The 15,445-nt window shown below is 58.3% G+C and overlaps 7 protein-coding genes across 7 annotated transcripts; 4 read left to right on the top strand and 3 right to left on the bottom strand.

Annotated features, from left to right (window-relative positions):
• Positions 1 to 101: 101 nt before the first annotated feature.
• Positions 102 to 1,049, bottom strand: PUNSTDRAFT_54857 (nucleotide excision repair TFIIH subunit). Its single transcript, XM_007387220.1, has 4 exons — positions 938 to 1,049; positions 863 to 878; positions 666 to 798; positions 102 to 609 (listed from the first exon to the last, which is right to left on the bottom strand). The coding sequence occupies exons 1-4, from the start codon at positions 951 to 953 to the stop codon at positions 577 to 579; spliced, it is 198 nt and encodes a 65-aa protein (XP_007387282.1). The 5' UTR covers positions 954 to 1,049; the 3' UTR covers positions 102 to 576.
• A 1,031-nt stretch (positions 1,050 to 2,080) lies between these two features.
• On the top strand, positions 2,081 to 3,746 carry PUNSTDRAFT_54858 (uncharacterized protein; the record flags this gene model as incomplete). The annotated part of the gene is made up of 6 exons (XM_007387221.1): positions 2,081 to 2,323; positions 2,384 to 2,739; positions 2,798 to 2,987; positions 3,055 to 3,072; positions 3,139 to 3,447; positions 3,501 to 3,746. 6 exons carry the CDS (start codon positions 2,084 to 2,086, stop codon positions 3,669 to 3,671), a joined length of 1,284 nt encoding a protein of 427 aa, XP_007387283.1. The 3' UTR covers positions 3,672 to 3,746.
• A 213-nt stretch (positions 3,747 to 3,959) lies between these two features.
• On the top strand, positions 3,960 to 6,389 carry PUNSTDRAFT_74324 (uncharacterized protein; the record flags this gene model as incomplete). The annotated part of the gene is made up of 7 exons (XM_007387222.1): positions 3,960 to 4,290; positions 4,341 to 4,521; positions 4,576 to 4,712; positions 4,808 to 5,103; positions 5,174 to 5,909; positions 5,963 to 6,223; positions 6,277 to 6,389. 7 exons carry the CDS (start codon positions 3,960 to 3,962, stop codon positions 6,387 to 6,389), a joined length of 2,055 nt encoding a protein of 684 aa, XP_007387284.1.
• A 401-nt stretch (positions 6,390 to 6,790) lies between these two features.
• On the top strand, positions 6,791 to 8,182 carry PUNSTDRAFT_137579 (uncharacterized protein; the record flags this gene model as incomplete). The annotated part of the gene is made up of 1 exon (XM_007387223.1): positions 6,791 to 8,182. One exon carries the CDS (start codon positions 6,791 to 6,793, stop codon positions 8,180 to 8,182), a length of 1,392 nt encoding a protein of 463 aa, XP_007387285.1.
• Positions 8,183 to 8,500: 318 nt separating this feature from the next.
• On the bottom strand, positions 8,501 to 10,420 carry PUNSTDRAFT_46835 (uncharacterized protein; the record flags this gene model as incomplete). The annotated part of the gene is made up of 3 exons (XM_007387224.1): positions 8,501 to 9,217; positions 9,713 to 10,342; positions 10,367 to 10,420. 3 exons carry the CDS (start codon positions 10,418 to 10,420, stop codon positions 8,501 to 8,503), a joined length of 1,401 nt encoding a protein of 466 aa, XP_007387286.1.
• A 1,281-nt stretch (positions 10,421 to 11,701) lies between these two features.
• Positions 11,702 to 12,811, top strand: PUNSTDRAFT_54860 (uncharacterized protein). Its single transcript, XM_007387225.1, has 3 exons — positions 11,702 to 11,971; positions 12,028 to 12,247; positions 12,302 to 12,811. The coding sequence occupies exons 1-2, from the start codon at positions 11,751 to 11,753 to the stop codon at positions 12,215 to 12,217; spliced, it is 411 nt and encodes a 136-aa protein (XP_007387287.1). The 5' UTR covers positions 11,702 to 11,750; the 3' UTR covers positions 12,218 to 12,247; positions 12,302 to 12,811.
• Positions 12,812 to 13,480: 669 nt separating this feature from the next.
• On the bottom strand, positions 13,481 to 14,870 carry PUNSTDRAFT_122372 (uncharacterized protein; the record flags this gene model as incomplete). Its single annotated transcript, XM_007387226.1, has 2 exons — positions 13,481 to 13,907; positions 13,975 to 14,870. Coding segments are annotated over 2 exons (897 nt in total). The 3' UTR covers positions 13,481 to 13,906.
• Between the last annotated feature and the right edge of the window lie 575 nt (positions 14,871 to 15,445).

Genomic DNA, 15,445 nt, shown 5'->3' on the forward strand with positions numbered 1-15,445 from the left:
GGCGGCACCATGCATGGTCTTGATTCTTAGTTATATATACCCATAGCGACGCGTAAGCCTACGCCGTCGATAAGGACGCACCAAGTGCCAGAGGGAATGGCAAATCGCGAGTGTATGTATTGGGATTCACGATCTGATGGGAAGAAACGCGATCTCATGAACCATGAGAATGAGCGAACAAATGAAATAAAGACTATCAAGTTCTGAAAGCGACCCCTTTGGCGAGGGTTTTCGTCCATAGTGATACATTGCATGATACCATGCCGAGCACATCGCAGGGATGGGAGGGATGCATGGGTATCATCGAGGGTCTCACGGACACAACACGGCGCCGAATGAGCATGTATGTAACAGTGCCGCGATGATCCTCGGACGGTATGGCATGGCGGAGAGCGCGGGGTTATCGTGGACCTTCGGGCCCGGAGTTTGTACGGCACGTCGCTCTCACCAGATGTCGACGACAGCAAGCGAAAGCGCTGTACCATGCGTCCAGATACTCTCGGCTGCGGTTCGGCGGGCAAGAGGGAGATGGACAGAAATGACGGGGTGGCGTTCGCTCCATGATCCGCCGGCAGGCTAGCCTTCAAGACTGTACGTATTCTTCTCCAGCTTGACAGACGTGAGTCGTCGAGGGAAAAGAAGATCAGGTATGGACAAGGGCGCACTTCTGTCTCTAGCTCTCTCCGGACGCGGTATTCTTCGTCGGCTTTGATGACGACGTGGAAGTCGTCGAGGTCTTCGATGATGAAGTGCCAACGCTCGTTCATGGTGAGCAAAATTTGCTTCACAGCCGAGTCACTGCCAGGATGAGACTAAGGTTAACACACGCCGTCTTGGAGAGACTGAAGGAATTGTGGCGCACCATGTCAGGAGGACACCTACGGCAAACAACATACGGTTAAGACAAAATTTCTCTGCCGACCATGGAGGTGCATACCTTTGATAGCTTTCATGGCCGAGAATGCCTAGCGTAGCGCCCCTCCTTGAAAAGCTGCAGACCTCGGATTGGAGTGGGGCGATAGCCTCGGTAGGTGCGCTTCGAGCGCCACGATCGCAGCGGGTTGCAAGAGCTGTGCGTGGGAACATTAGACGACTTTCACGAACACGCAGACTCCGTTTCTGTCGGACGCCAACCATCTTGTATCAAGCACCAAGGCCGGCATCACTTCGCGGGATGGGCAAGCGTTGCCAGCTCACAGACACTTTCTTGGAAATGTCTGGGCTACAGCTTGGGCGGGACGATGTAAATTTTAGCAAGGTACGATGGACGCCGAGCAGCTGATGTTGCGCTGAAAAAAGACATAAGAATGGTTCGTTGCACCAATGCCCGTTACCTCGATAAGACGACGTCTATCTTCCAAAACAATTGAGCTGTTCAGGTGCCGGCAATTTCGTTACAGTTTCAACCGGCGAGTCGCGCGATCGCTCGGACCAGATGGGCGCGTTCATGTGAGTACGTAAATAACTCGTGTTGCACCGCTCGCCTTGTTCTTCATCCAAGAGCAGTGGTTCTCGTTTCACGAATACCTTCCCGCCGGGGCTTCCTTTGACTATCCTGACTCTCCTCTGACTCGCTCGGGCACCGGACGTGAGTCAGAGGAGGCCAGAAATCTCACGGGTTGCGTTGCGCACGGACATCTCAGGTTGTGACCGCTGGCGTCGGGAGTTTTGCAACTGACGATCCGTCGCGGAGACCGTGATTTGGATAGATGTTAGCTATCTGCAGACTCCTGTGGTATACTGAGCTGCTGTATGCAGCGCCCGGAACTGCCCTTGAAAGTAGGCAAACTGCGTGCTGCAGTCTTCGGGAGGCGCTGTTCCATCATCGTCCTCAGACACGCGCTTGGACCGGTAATAGAAACCATCCAACTTTACGCGGGAGAACGGAGAGTAGATTGAATACCAGACAGGGTGTCGTGCATACACTGCACAGCACAATCTCAACTGCGGCCCGTGGATCCTGGAGATGATCTAGCGAGATGCTGGGGCCCGCGTCACTTGTTTGGCACTACTGACTCACTCACCTCTATAAATCCGTGCTACGCCTCTCAGACTCATTTGTATCCCTCCCTGCCACGCACTCATGACAAATTTTGTGGCTGATACAGACAACTTGCCGGCGTACCGGCCCACCTCTCATCCCGTCCGACCGCTGTCTGAGAGCTCGTTCCACCTGTCCACCAAGGGCAGGCCCTGGGCGACATTGAAACTCTCCAGCAGAGCCGCGGATGGCCCCCCCGTTGTCCATGAAGGAGACGGCATCTCCGGATCTGTCGCCGTAGATTTATCCTCTGGTGAATCTCTTGTCGGCGTCGTGGTGACGGTGAGCATCATTGTTACGCTGCTTTCTATCTCTGACCGTCTTGAAACGGTGACGGTGTAGCTTACCGGAAGGCTGGACAGCATAGTGTCCGGGCAACATACATTTTTGTCAGAAACCAAAACTCTCGGCTCGTCGGACGCGACGTTGACGCGCTGTTCGTCGGACGGTTCGGGGTCGTCCTTCGGTTCGACGGTCCTCAAGCCAGGAGCAGCGAGCACCAAACTCCGCGGACAGCTATCCATGCCGTTCTCATTCGAACTTCCTCGTACCGTCGAGCTGTCCGCACAAATGCGGGGGAAGTCGCCATCGTCGTCGTTCAAACTTCCGCCGTCGTTCAACGAGGTTCAATCGTCTTTCAGCATCAAATATCACATATCCGTTCGTCTTCGCAAGGGCATATTGAGATTTGATTCCATGTACGTCGTCATTCACGCTGGTATTCGTATTCTTCAGCTCAATATCGAATCATCAAAGATTGAGCACGCCGATACTCTTTGTCCCCAGCTTACGTCCAGACCCTCCGTCTTTGTTCCGTCAGTTGGCGTTGTCGAATCAAATCGATCTGCACGGCGTCGAGGGAGACCCAGAAGGTTGGATCTCGTTTGAGCCGATCAAGATGAAGGGCAAGCTATTCAATAGCCGAGAGGTCGCGGTGAACCTAAAGGTCCGTAATCATTCAATATTCCAGCGTGTTGTCAGGCCAACGTTGTCTCGTTACATTTCCGTATCAGCTATCGCTCGCGCGTCCGGTACGCTTACTACCGTTTACATTTCTCATAAATCTCGTACTGATCTAGCACTTGTCTCATGATCAGCTTTGCTACGTCCGTGGTCATCATTTGCAGATGATGCTGCAAATATCGTCAGACGACTCGCAAGCTTTAGAGCTCTTGTCCAATCCTTCGGCGCATAACGTCGGTCTGCTCCGGAATGCGCATGATCCTGGAAGCAATCCGAACACTCCGGTGGCATCCCATGCACGTCCTCTTGGGTACACCACATGGCGTCGGTTTGTCGAGCCCAACAACAATGGCGACCCCGTCAATTCGCGTACGCTCTGCGGAGAGTTTACGCTGCCCGAGGACATTGCTCCTACGATGATATTCGGCGCGTACAGAATCACGGTACGTATTCATGCTGCACCGATCGTATCTCGTGTGCTAATTGTGCTTCTTAGTATCTCGTCGTGATGTATCCGCCAAAAATATCTGGCTTCGTACCGCTCAGAGACAGATATCTCCTCTCCGAATCTGTAAAGGTTGCTACCCTCCCTCCTTCCGCAGATAGTGCGACTACGACCGCAGGGCTTTCTTTACCTCCAACATATAACCGATTGCCCGGTTCCTGAATGCACAGTTTTGACACATCGATGTTCCTCGAGTCCGACTGCGGATCGAGTGAATAAACTCCGGCGTCACATACATCAAAAGTTCTGATAGAGTAAAGATAATCCTTGTAATAGTATAATGAATGGCGGATAGGTTTTTGTGGACCCGGCGTCGTGACTCCGAGGCTGTATAGAGGCGCTTGTCAGTGTCACTGATTCTGCCATCAATGCACAAATGCACGTGATGCGGGCTGTGCACGCGTTTGCCTTTGCTCGTTGCGGCGCGCGCTGAGGTCGTCTTCACCGACGATGTCAGCGATACTTCGCTCATCGTTCGCAGCATCCGGATCGTTCTCTCCGCGATCTCTCTCGAGTATACCACCTGCTGCTCAAAACTACGAACCACTCGTCAAAGCTGTACTCCGACATCGCCTCACGCGGCATGTCTTCCTTCACTCTGCGCTGTGCTCCTTGGTCGCCTCTGCCATATGGTTGTCCTGGTTGAAGACCGGACTGCGACCTGTCATCACAGGAGGGTGGGTAGCATACATACCTGAGTCTTCGACCTTGCTACTTGCGGCGTTGACGTGGGCTGGCGGTGTCCTGCCTCTCATCATTTTCCGACGGTGGTCATTGACAGGTGAGTCCTTAACCAAGATCGCGCGTCAATGAAGCTCACTGTTCCATTAGCCGCAGCCTCTATTGCGCCATCACCATCTCAGACTGTACGCAACGCACTTGCAAAACCCACTACGTTGTATGGGTTCGCCACCTACACCGCAAGTTCGGCGTGCATATTCCTCCTCCACATTATTGCCGCGAAATTGGCCCAGGATAATGATCCGCAGCTGTCGGTATTTGTGAAGTCGAAGTACGTCACTTGGTTTGGTTCATAGCTTCTCCCGCTGACCGTATGCTTCGTCAGGAAGCATCCGTACTACCTCAATGGCCGATTCTTGTACACCCTCCTATTCTCCGTCTACCTCGGGGCTGCGTTCCTTCTTCGCAACCTCATGTTGGATCGCTTCGCGCTAAGGTCGAAGGCATCACCGAGCTTTGTATGTATCGGTAGCCACTCTGTCATCTTGAAGCCATTCACCTAACCCTTGCCTCTTTGCACTAGGTGGACAGGACTCAACCAGCCAGTGCCCGTGTAGTCCTCGCTGGCATCCTCGCTCTGAAAGCGGCAGTGTTTACGCTGATTGCGGCGGCGACATATGCGTTCATCTTTGCGCTATCACGGGCTTTCGTCATACCAATCGTCCTGAGGATACCACTGCTCGGCCAATTTCTGCGTCCTTTCCTAGGATACGTTATCTCAAGACGGAGCGAGTGGACTTTTGTCCTCCCTTTGCGGAATCTGGGCTTGCTGTTCAGGACATCTGCCCTCGGATTCTCAACCGTCGTCTTATGGGAAGTCGCGGAGACCCTGTTTGATGACATTGTTGCTGAGGTGAGTTCGCCGCGTTGCATTCATGTCCTGGTGTACACGCCATACTGACGACAACTGGTTTTCCACCTAGCCGATTACCGTCTATCAATTAACGGCTGATCCCGCGTTGGCGTTGGTCTCAGGAATCACGTCCACCGATCCCGCCGGTTACTTCCGTCGCTTTGCGTACGCAGAACTGCAGCAATTGGCGCAAGATGATTCGACCGCGGCGAGCGCGAAACGAACGGCGCTGTTCGCGGACCAGAAGTACAATCCGAGCATGTGGGCCGTGCTGTGCCGCGAGAGCCTCCTCCTGCTCGGCCGAGACTACCAGCACCTTCTCCGACGAGGAAAGCCTCCTCTACCCCCGCCCGCCGCACCTCCCGCCGCGAAATCCGTCGCCCCCAGGGCACCGGGCACGCCGCTGAAGAAGGGCCCGATATTCAAGAGCACCCAGGAGAGCCCGATCCGGAAGGTGGTGGAAAGCCTCGCGAGCGACGGAACGATGAGCCAGGCGGTCGAGGAGACGGAACAGAACCTGCATCTTCCGGATCTCTTCAGGAGCGTGAGGAGCTCGGAGCTCGTGAAGGGCCCCGCGGATAGCTTTGCGGTAGTCAAGGAGAAGGTGGAGACGGTTAAAGTGCCCGACGTGAGATCCGTCGTAACGACTGCAAAGGGCAAGGGGAAGGAGGTGCTGAGAAGCAACGTGCCGGCGTGGGCCGTGGAGCTCGGGGACGAGGTATACGACTGGTGGGCTCGAGATAGGGCGAGTAAACTGGTGGAACGTTCGCTACCAAATCGAGAACTGGACGCGATCGTCGTCGAAGGTATGTTTCGCACTTATGCTTCGGCGACTTGATGACACTCAGCCACGTTACAGTGCTTTCCTACCTGGTGTGCGCGTCACTTAAGGAAGATCGCTATGGTGTCGTCCAACGCGATATACCTCGCATTCTCGAGGCGTTTGTCTCCCTCCTGACTGCGATAGAAGAATACCACGCTGAGATAACGAAGACGTACGCCCCGCCTGCATTATCTCCAGAAGAGGAGGCGGCACTACCCCTGAACCAACTTCGGGAACGTGACGCACAAGCGCAGGAGGTAGCTAAAGCGAGTGAGCATATGGCAGTGGTATCTGATGGTCAGTTGTTGTCGCCCCCATTGTGCTCTGCCTTTGTCTGACCGACGTTACAGCCCTCAAGGATGGCTTGCTGAGAGTCGTGCGGACGTTTGGAGAAAAGCTGTCTGCGTTCAAGTTTCCGCCGCGGATAGCCAGGAAGCTGCAGGGTTTCGCTGATTACAGTTAGGTTGATCTGCCATAGCCAACAATGATCATTGTACATGTACTCAGCAATTTTGGGGCCCGAGTTCTAGGAGCGATACGCGTCTGGTCCGACTTCAGGGTGCTATTCTGTCGTTCTACCGTCTGTCACACGTCAAGGTAGCGTGCTTCGAGCTACACCGACTCTCCGCATTGGCTGCTTCTTGCGTGGACATATGTCAGCATGTCAGTTTGGAAAGTCAAAAATTCGGGAAGATACGTTCTCCGGATGTGCATAAGTATCCGCACAGGACAAGTTTACCTCCCCCATGTTCGGGGCGCGCACATAACTATCGATTCACCTCAATTCACTCGTTAACACGCACACTTACTACTCTCTTTTCTTGAGTCTATGGTTCTCGAACCTTTACAACCTTCGACGCGGACATGAATCGCAACCCGTTCAGCCCCGTCCGGCGGCTGCAGCCTCTACTCAATTTCCTCAAGCCGAAGACCGCCCCGCACCACGCCGTTCCGGCCACCCCGCCTCACGCTCGCGGCCACAAGCGCAGCCGCACCGAAGGCCTGCCTGCCCGCGCCTGCCGCACTCCGCCGCACCGCGTCGCCCTGCAGCACCTCGACACCTCGCGCGACGCGATCGTGATCACCGCGCTCGCCGCTTTCCCGTTCTGCTGCCACGAGGACCTGGTCACGATGGCCCGCGCGCAACTCGTCGACGTCGCGCTCGCGCTCAACGCGAGCTTGCCTGGCCCCATGCAAATCGATGTGAACCCGGCGCGGGGTGAAGGCGCCATCCGGCGGGCGATCGAGGTGGTCGTCGGGCTGAGGGAGAAGGAAGCTCTTCCAGAACGAGCTAGGGAACGCGGGGCGGGCAAGGGCGGCGTTCGTGGGCCGCCGATAGCGGCGAGGAGCGTCAAGCATGGGCACGGGCGAACGCAATCGCTGGATGTGGAGGCTCTGGCGCGTATCGAATCGCAAGGCTTGAAGATAAGGCCGCCACGCACGCCGCAGAGCGCGGAGTCTCCGCCCGACAGGAAGCGCAAGCGGACGCGCGTAGGAGGAGCCCAGACGGGCTTGGCAATATACACCGCGGCGAGCGGACCGGGAGACAGCGCGCGGCTACACATCCTTGCGGAAGCGGAGGAAGACGCGGACATGGACGACGGCGGGGAAGGGACCGGTATTTGGGATCTTGGAGAGGTCAGGCCGGTGAAGAGGCAGCGGAGCGAGGGTGAGCGGCAGTGGGAGAGAGTGCGGGAGGGCGAGACGACGCCGACGCCAGCGCCGCGTCAGGCGCGACCTCGCAAAGACGCGCTCCGAAGCGGCGCCCACCGCCGCACGATGTCGCAGCCCATCTTCGTTGCGTCTGTTGCAGGCGACGCCAAGCTCTCGCTGGAGGCCCTGAAGACCGGGGCAGATCGCACGTTCGTAGGATCGGCGATGGGTAGTCGGATTCGGCCCAAATCGCGTATGGGACTGACGTCGACCCCGAAGATGGGACACGCTCGGTCGTCGTCCGTCCACGTCAAGAAGAAGTCCGTGCCGGCGACGTATGGGCTACACGCCCGCGAGCCTGCAACGTGGCGGGCCCAGCGGTCCCCTTGGAGGATGGGCAGTTCCAGTCCTGGGCAACAGGCGGACGAGGCCGCCCCCTACCCAAGCGACGATTCAGACATCTTCGAGCGCGGCAGGGAGCTAGCGTTGTTGGCCGCAGAGGCGCAACGTCTGTTGGCTGGCCTGGAAGAAATGAGAATGTCAACTGCGATGGATCAGGGCGGAGCGCGTTCGCGTTCTGACTCGGACGCGAGCATGTCGTAGCCGTAACGGGGTCGCCATTTACTGGGTTTTGGTCTACGTCAATACTTTGGGTTTCATGGTATCCGTCTCTCACTCCTTCTGTGGTATGTACAAGTTTGCGCGCTCGAGCCGCCGTCTGCCTATACCAGATCCGTAGCCTGGCTCACAAACCGAAAAGCAAGGAACGACTGCGATTTACACGGATACTCAGCAAGCTCGATCTTCCACGTGGCCCTCTTTACCTCCTCCCCAGATGTATCGTGGAGTGGTTCAGCTGCCTTGAGCCAGAAAACGTCTCAGGCAGCGACGAATGCCCATGTGTATGCACCTTGCTACCGATTACAAATAACCCGCACGCAATTGCTCCGCTTTTTCCCTCTCCTTTTCCTTAGTCTGTCTCTTGGTCCAGGCCCATTTGACCGTGTCCGAGCACTGGCCGTCCACGATGAATCCATTGAGCTCGAGCCTGTGGGATTGTGCCAGGATGGCGTTGACGTAGAACTCGCTCGCGTGCACGGAACGCAGGTGGAGCGTTTTGAGCGAGGAGAAACCCACGTACGGCTTGGGCTCCCCGTTGATCTGTGTCTCCCCCCGCACCGCCTGGGCGCCCAAGAGGGCTTCGAACACGGCCGTGGAATTGACTTGCCGGTCGGCTTCGAGGCCCTCGAGAACTAGAGTCTGGACATGCGGGGCGGCGAAGAGCGAGATGAACCGCAGCGCTTGGATGTCGGACGAGTAGCCGATCCTGAGGTGTCGCAGGCGAGGGAGGAGGACCGTGCGGGGCGCGCGCTCGGCGCGCGAGAGGTCGCCGTCGAGTCGAAGGACCTCGAGCGTGTCGGAGCAGGCGGATAGGACGCCGATCAGCTGGTCGCCGGAGGGCATCTCCTCTTCGTAAAGCCCGGTAATTTTCAGCTCGCGGAGCCCGCGGAAGGTATCGAGCGCGTTCCAGTAGACGCTGTTGGCGTTCCAGTGAGTGCTATTATTGACGCTCCAGCGAGGGCTGTCGGCGTGCCATTGAGCGTTGTTGCTGATCCAGTGGACGCTGTTGGAAGTCATCTGCGCGGGATGGTGGGAGAGGGAGGATGGGCGCGGGCAAGGGCAAGGGCAAGGAACGGGAGCGACGAATAGGTTACGGCGACTTACTCTTCAGCTCGGGACTATAGAGAAACTCGGTACATTGTGGCCCTTCCAAGCTCTCGGCCACATGGTGTGACGGATTATGTGCGAGCTGGAGACAAGGCCACAGCCGCAAGGACAGCAGCGGCGCGTGGCATAGACCCACTGTGTGGCTTTGGCACCAAGGATGTCGATAGACAAAGGGCAGCAAGGTCCACACGAGAAGGCAATGCAAGTCGTTCAGTGTTAAAGGAGTTTCAACGTCTTGAAAGTTGGCAGGGAAGATAGGTATATAGTCAGGTCGACAAGTTATTGGGACTACCGACGGTTCTAAGGGCGGCGATCAGCAGCGCATTCCCTAGGGTGGTATCAATATTCCGCGATTCTTTCCCTTTGCTTGGTCCCGTATTCCCATTCCTTATGCACCGCGCGGACCACCTCCGAGCAGTCCTCCGCGACAAAGTTCTCGAGCCTCAGGCATGACATCAAGACGAGCATCAACTCGGTTTGGGCCGAGTGCACGAAGCGTAGGTGGAGCGTTTTGAGCGAGGACAGGGACAGATACGGGACGGTGGTCCACCAGGACGCGGACGCCGAACTGCTGTCGGACTTGTACAAGTGATCGAAGACGTTCGTCGAGTCGACGGGCGGCGCGCCGGGCCGGACGACGCGGTGGCCTTCGAGGAACAGCGCTTGGAGATGGGGGGCTGATATGAGCGAGAGGGTGCGGAGAGCGGCGGTGCCGGAGGCGAAGCCGAGGTGGAGGTCGTGTAGGAGCGGGAGCCAGACCGTCAGAGATGGGAATTCTGGTGGCGATACGTCGATCCGGAGGACTTGGAGGGTCGAGGCGCAGGCGTCGAGGATGCGGAGAAGCTGGTCGCTGGAGGGACGGCGGTCGTGGGGGATGTCCGTGATACGGAGCGCTTGTAAGCCCTCGAAGTGGGCGAGCGGGGCGTTCCAGTTGGCAGCGCCGTGGATCCTGAGTGTTTTCGGCTCCGCGGGCGTCGAAATGCGCTGGTACCCGTCCTGTCCATGGGCAATCGGATCAGTGTCCCCCGTCACCATCTATGAGACAAGAATGTTGCGAACCGGGCGAGTGGCGGGCGTAGATTGTCCGCGATAGAAAATGTTTCCGAAATTCATTTTGCGCTGACTCGAAGCAGAGGCTCAAAGACAGATACAGGCAGGGATGAATTTTGGTACGGTGATTGAGTTGTTGGTTGCGATTCCACCCGGAGATTGTGCTGGCAAAGACCAAGATATAAGTACTGTCTGCGCATTGTGTGCCTCTTCTCTTTTGTCGGCCGCGCAGTGTGTGGCCCTTTGTGATCTCGCGCCAACCTGAGACAAGGCTCGCCGAGGTATGGCAGCATATCGAGTGCGCAGATGCATCAGAGAGACAATGGCAGTCGGGGCCTGTTGAGTATGTTACGCACAGGGATGAACTTGCAAGGCCAAGTCCGTTCAGAAAAGTACTGAAGCCTGAGGGGGCCACAGCCTGCGTACAATGCAACGGACAGCAGACGTTCAGGCTCGGGGACAGAAGCGAGTCAGGAGCTGAAATGAGGGTTGCCTTGTCATCCCGTATCCCAAGGGTCTTAGCTGCATTGTACGTGTACGGTCAGCAGATGAACGATGTCAGAAAGATCCGGGAGATGATGTTGCATCGTGAGTGTTGTGGACTGAGGGAAGAGACGATGGCCGGCCGGCAGAGCGGCCGCGTTCGCGGAGTCGGTCGGACCTCCGAACTCGTGACATTGAGCATGCACAAAGATGGTGTCGCCCCTATTGTATGGCCTCTGCCCATGATCCGTTCCTCGACCTCCTAAATCAATCCATTCCGCGGCTCTCTCAGCCTTAGGAACAGCATCACAGGTCAGACCAGACATCCACAATTGCAGTCAATCTAGATACCACAGCCCACGTTCCTCTTGTCGTCCCGTCGCCGTTCCGATAATCCGATACTTACGCCGCGGACTTGACTTTGTCTTACCAACCCATCCATCGCACTATCTTTCGAAACGTCTCTGCTCCTATCTACGATGTATAGGAGATTAGGAGATGGCTCACGCTCCGGTGTTCTATCCGCGCTCGAGAACTCGCGCCACTCTCATGAACGAGACCCAAGTATAGCCGGGAATCCAGAACCGAGACCCCACTGCATGCATGCGTGCGACCGGTTTCTATTCAGCAACGCTCCAGAGGTTAACGTTTCCGGCAGGCATGGACGGGAGCATATCCGTGGCGGGTCGATCACCGGGTCTCAGGACGAACGTGGTTACGTGCCTAAATCCGTGTTCGCCGCTTTTGGGGTTGGGGATGGGAATACCGCGCATTTCACTCACTGGGGGAGGGGGGTTCATTTCAGGCCCGCGCCGATATATTATGAAGCTCCGTAATGGTTCGAGATTGCTGTAAGCCTATAGCGCCCTCCCCAGTGTCGAGAGCTCCTTCATCTTCTCCTCCCTCCGTAATGGACCTGTGCGCCGTCATCGCGCACCTGCTCGACCTCGTGCTCTTCTGCCTCCTCTCCTATGCCGCGTCTCGATCTCCACTACGCACCGTGTTCGGCCTTATATGTTGCGCGATCGTAGCCGTCGTCTTCGTCGTGCTCGCCAAGCAGCGTTCGTCACGGCACGCACGGAGTACCGCTACGATATCTACCTCTGCGCCCACGCGTCCGCGGGTGAACATGCGAGTTCTTCCTTCACTTGCTCAGAGAGTGAGATGTTGATACAGCGCTCGTCTAGCAGTAATACACGACGATCCTCCATGCCATCCATCCTGAAACGCCTCGAGCTCCCTCCACGGACGGTGCTCTACGACTACCTTGGCCTCGTAGCGGACACAAAGACCACACCGCGCACCGCACGGGCGAAATCAGACCCGGACGTGATCCTTAGGCGTCGGCCCAGTCGCGCGGCCTTCTCGTCATGTTGAACGAACCCCGTCACGAACTTGCCACATCTCGTACGCGCGCAGTTATCGTTGCTCACCTCAATCGCGACGCTCACCTTCTCCCAGTTATCTCACGTTACTTATCCTATTCTAATCGCCATATTGTATCAATAGAAGGTGTACGCGAATGCCGTGAGGGGCGCGGCGCTCTTTCTCTTGGGATGTTATGATTGTATGATAATCGGGACATTGGTCGTTTCGCAGTCGCTACTGCTCGGACGTGAGGCTGCTCAATGCGTATTTATCGGCAGAGAGAGAGGGCTGCAGCAAAAGAGAATTTGAGCAAAGCCGATCTTCCTTATCTTATCATCTTACGCGCTCGAGATCTCGCGCTTCGCCTGTGACCTTCACCACCTTCAGTTCCACTTTCATATCCGCACCGCTCATACACTGCCGACTACACGAACCATCTCATGGCCTCACGAGCCCCGCAAGTAACGCTCGAGCAAGCGCAAAAGATCGTCGACCACCACCGAGGCGAGCACACACCTATCACCTCGTTCGAAGAGGTCACAGAGCTCGGCGACATCACGTACGTATTACATCCTCCGCCAACCTCTCCGGACTCCCTAGCACACCCCAATCGCGGCATTCCCCCGCTCAACACGCGATATAAACACAGGTGCCCCACGACGTCGATATACACCATCCACACCTCCTCCCCCTCCCCCTCCCCCTCCTCAGAACCCACCGCAGGAACGGCGCACTCGTACGTGCTCAAAGCCTCCCCGCCCCGTCCCTCGCCCGCGCCCGACATCCTCGCCGGCAACCCGCTGTCCGCCGAGCTCGCCCTCCTCCACCAGCTCGCGACCCGCCTGCCCCCCTCCGTCCCCGTCCCCCGCGCGCTCGCCCACTCCTCGTCCTGCTCTCAGCTCGTGCCGTTCGAGTTCCTGCTCCTCTCCCATCCTTCCCCTCCCTCTCCCCCAACTTCCCAAACCACGAAGACCAAGACCGGGAAGACCGAGCTGCGCACGCTCGCCTCCCTCCGCCGCGCCGGCGCGCTCTCCGCGCGCCACGCCGTCCTGCTCGACCTCCGCCTCGGGACGTACCTCAAAGCGCTGCACGCGCTCGACCACGATTTCTTCGGCTTGCCGGACACGCCCGCGGCCGAGCAGGCGTACAGCTGGCAGGAGGCGGTCACGCTCATGCTCGAGGAGGCGCTCGCCGCGTTGGAGGAGGAGGAGGAGGAGGAGGAGGAGGAGGAAAAGGACGGGAGGATCGACGTCGGGAGCGTCAGGAAGAGCCTCGGGCGCGCGATCGGGTTCTATCTGTTCGACGACTGCGAGTGGCCGGCGTTCGTCGGGTTCGGGGCGGGGGCCGAGTCGGTGCTCGTCGCGCTTGGGGAGGAAGGGGAGGAAGGGGGGGAGGGGGAGGAGGAGGAGCCGGAGATCAGGGGTGTCTTGAGCTACGGGCTGGGGAACGCGGTGTGGGGCGATCCGCTGGCGGAGGCGTGGTTCGTCGACCCGAGCGAGGCGCTGTTGGAGGGGTATGGAGGGAGCCCGGTGGTGTTCCCGAGGCAGAGGACGAAGAGGGTGTGGTATACGCTGCTCGGGGCGTTGGTCGCGCTCGTGCAGGCTAAGCGGGGGAAAGGCCAGGGAGAGAGGGCGGAGAGGGCGCGGAGGACGGCGAGGGAGTGCGTGGAGGTGTTGAAAGACGCGCCGTGTTATTAGCTCTGTAGAAAGCAGCATACGTGAGGCTCCGTCGATGCGAGGAGAGAAGGGGAAGGAGAGGGAACGTACTAGCCGGCGATAGGCGTCGACGCCGCGGACCCCGCGACGGACGAGCTCGGCGGCTCGCCCATCATGACCTCCAGCTCCTCCTCGTCGTTCTCGCTGTCGCTGTCGCTCCCGCTGCCCTCGCTCTCCCCGCCCTCGGCGGCGGGCGTCGCGCTCGTGTCCGCGTCCCCCATCGCGTCCCGGGCGGCGACGCGCGGGTCCCACTCGAGCTCCTCCGGCTCCTCCTGCTCGACCTGCACGCGCGAGCGCCAGTCGTACTTGTCGCGGAGCATGTCGACGGCGCGGATGGCGCGCTCGGCGCGCGCGTCGTGTTCGGCCGCGAGCTGGGCGCATTCGCGCAGGACGGCGTCGTAGGTCGTCCGTGCGGCGTTGGGGGGAGAGGGGAGGAGGACGCCGAGCGAGCCGCGGGTGGTGAGGTGCGCGGCGAGACGGCGGACGGTCGCGTTTTCGAGCGCGAGGACGTGCGGGGTTTGCTGTTTGCGGAGGAGGGGGAGGATCTCGGCGTCGAGCTGGGCGTCGGGCATGCCGACGGAGGGGTACAGCACGAGGTTTTCGAGGACGTTCGAGGTCTGGGTGTGACGTGAGGTCGGGAAGGAGGACTGGGAGGAGGAGGAGAGGGCGGCGGGGAGGAGCGAGTTGGAGAAGTTGTGGGTCTGGGAGAGGAGGATGTTGTATTTGGAGAGCAGGTCGGGCCAGGGGGGGAGCGCGTTCTGCCCGTTTTGGTCGATCGCCGCACGGAGCTGGTCGATGGAGTCGATGATCTGCGTCGCTTTGAACCGGAGGGACTCGAGCGAGGCGACGGGCAGCTGCGACGGGTCGAAGGCGAGCTTGGGCTGGCCGTCGTTGGCTGGGGCACCGCCGCCGGGTGCGAGCGCGTTGGGTTGAGAGAGGACGTTCATATTCGCGCCTCAAGCTTAAGTCTGGTATCGTTTTCGTTCAGGCGTTATGAGGAGAAGCGTTAGATTGATTTTATTGTGGTCGCAAGCCGAGGTCAAGAGGCGAAGCGCCCAAGCTTAGAGTTGAGATAGACGCTCGTGCATCACGTGGTGAAGATTAGGCGCTCGCTCCGAACGAGCCCTTGCCGAGCCTCCGCGATCGATTCCCGCTGGTGCAAGAAGAATAGATCGGTGGGAATGAATGGCTTCGAGGCATCGCAGATTCTCTTACACGGCGGAAGGCGCAACATTAGTTCTCGTCAACCTCTGAGCGTCATTGCAGTAACACGAAAGAGCCGTCCGTTCCCCCGAGGTAATCATCACATCGATCCGAGCCGAATCTACGAGCAAGGTCAGCGATCCAACGAAAGTAAGCCCTGGCAATCTCCCTCTCCCGATCTCGCGCATTCCAACGATATCAATCGCGCCATCCTACGATACCACAAACGCCCTTCGATTCCGCGCCTCGGGTCGTTCCTCCCACACGTACGCGCGGCTCCATGTGCATCTTCTGTTGGCTTGGGTCTCCCGGCTGTCCG

This window comes from Punctularia strigosozonata (assembly GCF_000264995.1).
Source record: "Punctularia strigosozonata HHB-11173 SS5 unplaced genomic scaffold PUNSTscaffold_13, whole genome shotgun sequence".
NCBI lineage: Eukaryota > Fungi > Basidiomycota > Agaricomycetes > Corticiales > Punctulariaceae > Punctularia > Punctularia strigosozonata.